The 1,945-nt window shown below is 51.4% G+C and overlaps 1 protein-coding gene across 1 annotated transcript in view; it reads left to right on the top strand.

Annotated features, from left to right (window-relative positions):
* The window catches only part of Pcp4l1 (Purkinje cell protein 4 like 1), a gene marked incomplete at its 5' end in the record, with an annotated part of 2,027 nt that extends 743 nt beyond the window's left edge, over positions 1-1,284 (top strand). Inside the window, one exon of the mRNA XM_033765967.1 lies at positions 250-1,284. Within this exon, the coding sequence (XP_033621858.1) occupies positions 250-392 (143 nt within the window). The remainder of the gene's footprint in view (positions 1-249) is intronic.
* Positions 1,285-1,945: the final 661 nt, after the last annotated feature.

Below are 1,945 nucleotides of genomic sequence, written 5' to 3'. Positions count from 1 at the left end.
AAAAAAAAAAAAAAAAAAAGAAAAGAAAAGAAAAAGAAAAAAATAGCAAAGCCCCCTAAGGTAACTGTCGCTAGTTCCCAGTGTAAGTACTGTGACCCAGATTTAGAAGAGCTACCAGACATTCATAGTTCTAGCAAAGACTGGGGTCCCCAGAATCCAGCACAAATGGACCTTAACCACTGTATTTGGGGCCCGGAAACAGGGCTTGAGGGCAGGGTGGCTCATGGGTGTGTTTCCACCCATCCACAGGGAAGGCTGGCAACTCCAAGAAGGCGGAGGAGGAGGAGGAGATTGACATCGATCTCACAGCACCAGAGACTGAGAAGGCTGCGCTTGCCATTCAGGGCAAGTTCCGGCGATTCCAGAAAAGGAAAAAGGACCCCAGCTCCTGAAGGGCCAGCCTCACCCTTCACGCTCCCACCTTCTCTCCCCTTCTCCAGAGCCCTGGCTCCCATGTGTCTTGGCCCTTTGTCCCTCTAGCCTCTCCCTGAGGCAAAGTCAACCTTCCTGTATTCTTTTCTCTGGCACCCTGAAGCCATCACAACAGTAGGGGCCCAAGGAACACAAGAAGATGAAGGCTTCAGTTGGGAGCCGTTTGCCGAAGGGTGAACCAGTCTCCTTGGGCTGAGTACCTAGGCCTGCCCTGTGGGGTTGGAGCACAAGCGGCTTTGAGGTTGAGAGGTCCCCACCGCCACCACCACCAACAGCCATGTAGGAAAGAGGGGAAGCCTTTAGAGTAGGGTGCCTGAGGGTCACTTCGTGTGACATTCTTTCCCTTTCAGGTCCTCCTGTACCACCACCTCCAACCTCCTTCCTAGGATCAGAGTCACACTGGGGACTGAGCCTCTTTTGCCCCAGGCAGACCTACACCAAGCAGTTTACCACGTTAATGCATGCTGAGCAGCTTAGTTCCCATGAGGGAGGCAAGGAAAACTTTCCTTCACTATCCAGTCTGAGACCACAGCAGGCAGAGGGAGCAGAGGGTCTGGGGCTATGGATGGGGACATGATGTGGAGTGGGGTTTAGAGAAGAAAGAAAAGTCAAGCATGGGGAGGTCCCTAAAGCCATGGCTTACTACAGTAAAAGCGTATTGCAGGAAGGATTCTTGGAGCTTTGCTAACCTGCCTACCTCTAACCGCTAACTCCAGCCACCCCTGTAGTTCCCACCTGCCCCACTGTGGAGTCAGGGCCGAAATGGAATAGCTACTCTGTGATTTTAGCATGTTTAATAATTATAACAATAAAAACCCCTCCAATGGGGTCATTGAACCTCTGCTAGTGTTTTTTCTTGGGAGAAATACAAATGCAAGCTTGAGCTGGCCCCAGGGAGGATGGTTAGAGCAACTACACGATTACATGGCGGTGCAGGAAGCTAGTTCTGCACGAACAATTTTCAAGCTGAAGCCAGTTCTGCCTGCCTTCTCCTGACCTCGCCCCCACCTTGATGCACCGCCCACGATCTGTCTCTGCTGCACCGCCACCCCCGGACGGCACCTGCAGCCGAGCTCATCTCCCGCTCTCCTGCAGCCAACAGCACCCGTGATACACGTCCCTCGGAAAACAGGCCTGGGCTTCTGGATCCCTAACCCGAGTGACCCATCTCAATTTCCCCACTGTTGTTCTTTCTCCCACATTCTCCCCCACCCGCAGTGTTTATCAAACAGAGGGAAGGAAATAATCATTCCGGTCACTAGGGATCACTTTGAAACCAATAGGCAAATTATTGGAGGAATGGGCGAAGAAGATCCATACGAGCCACTCCTTTCACGTTTTTCAATTCTTTCTTTTTTCTTTATACTAGGGATTGAACCCAGGGACTTCTCACTGAAGTGTATTCCCAGCCCATGGGTAATTTTTATTTTTGAGATGGATCTTGTGAGTCGCTAAGTTTCCCAGGCTGGCCTCAAGTTTGGATTCCTCCTACTTCAGCTTCCCAGAGTGCTGG

The sequence above is a fragment of the Fukomys damarensis genome, unplaced genomic scaffold, assembly GCF_012274545.1.
Source record: "Fukomys damarensis isolate Sample0158 unplaced genomic scaffold, DMR_v1.0_HiC HiC_scaffold_19, whole genome shotgun sequence".
NCBI lineage: Eukaryota > Metazoa > Chordata > Mammalia > Rodentia > Bathyergidae > Fukomys > Fukomys damarensis.
The sequence above is the reverse complement of the archived record's forward strand: the minus strand, read 5'-3'. Positions and strand labels throughout refer to the sequence as shown.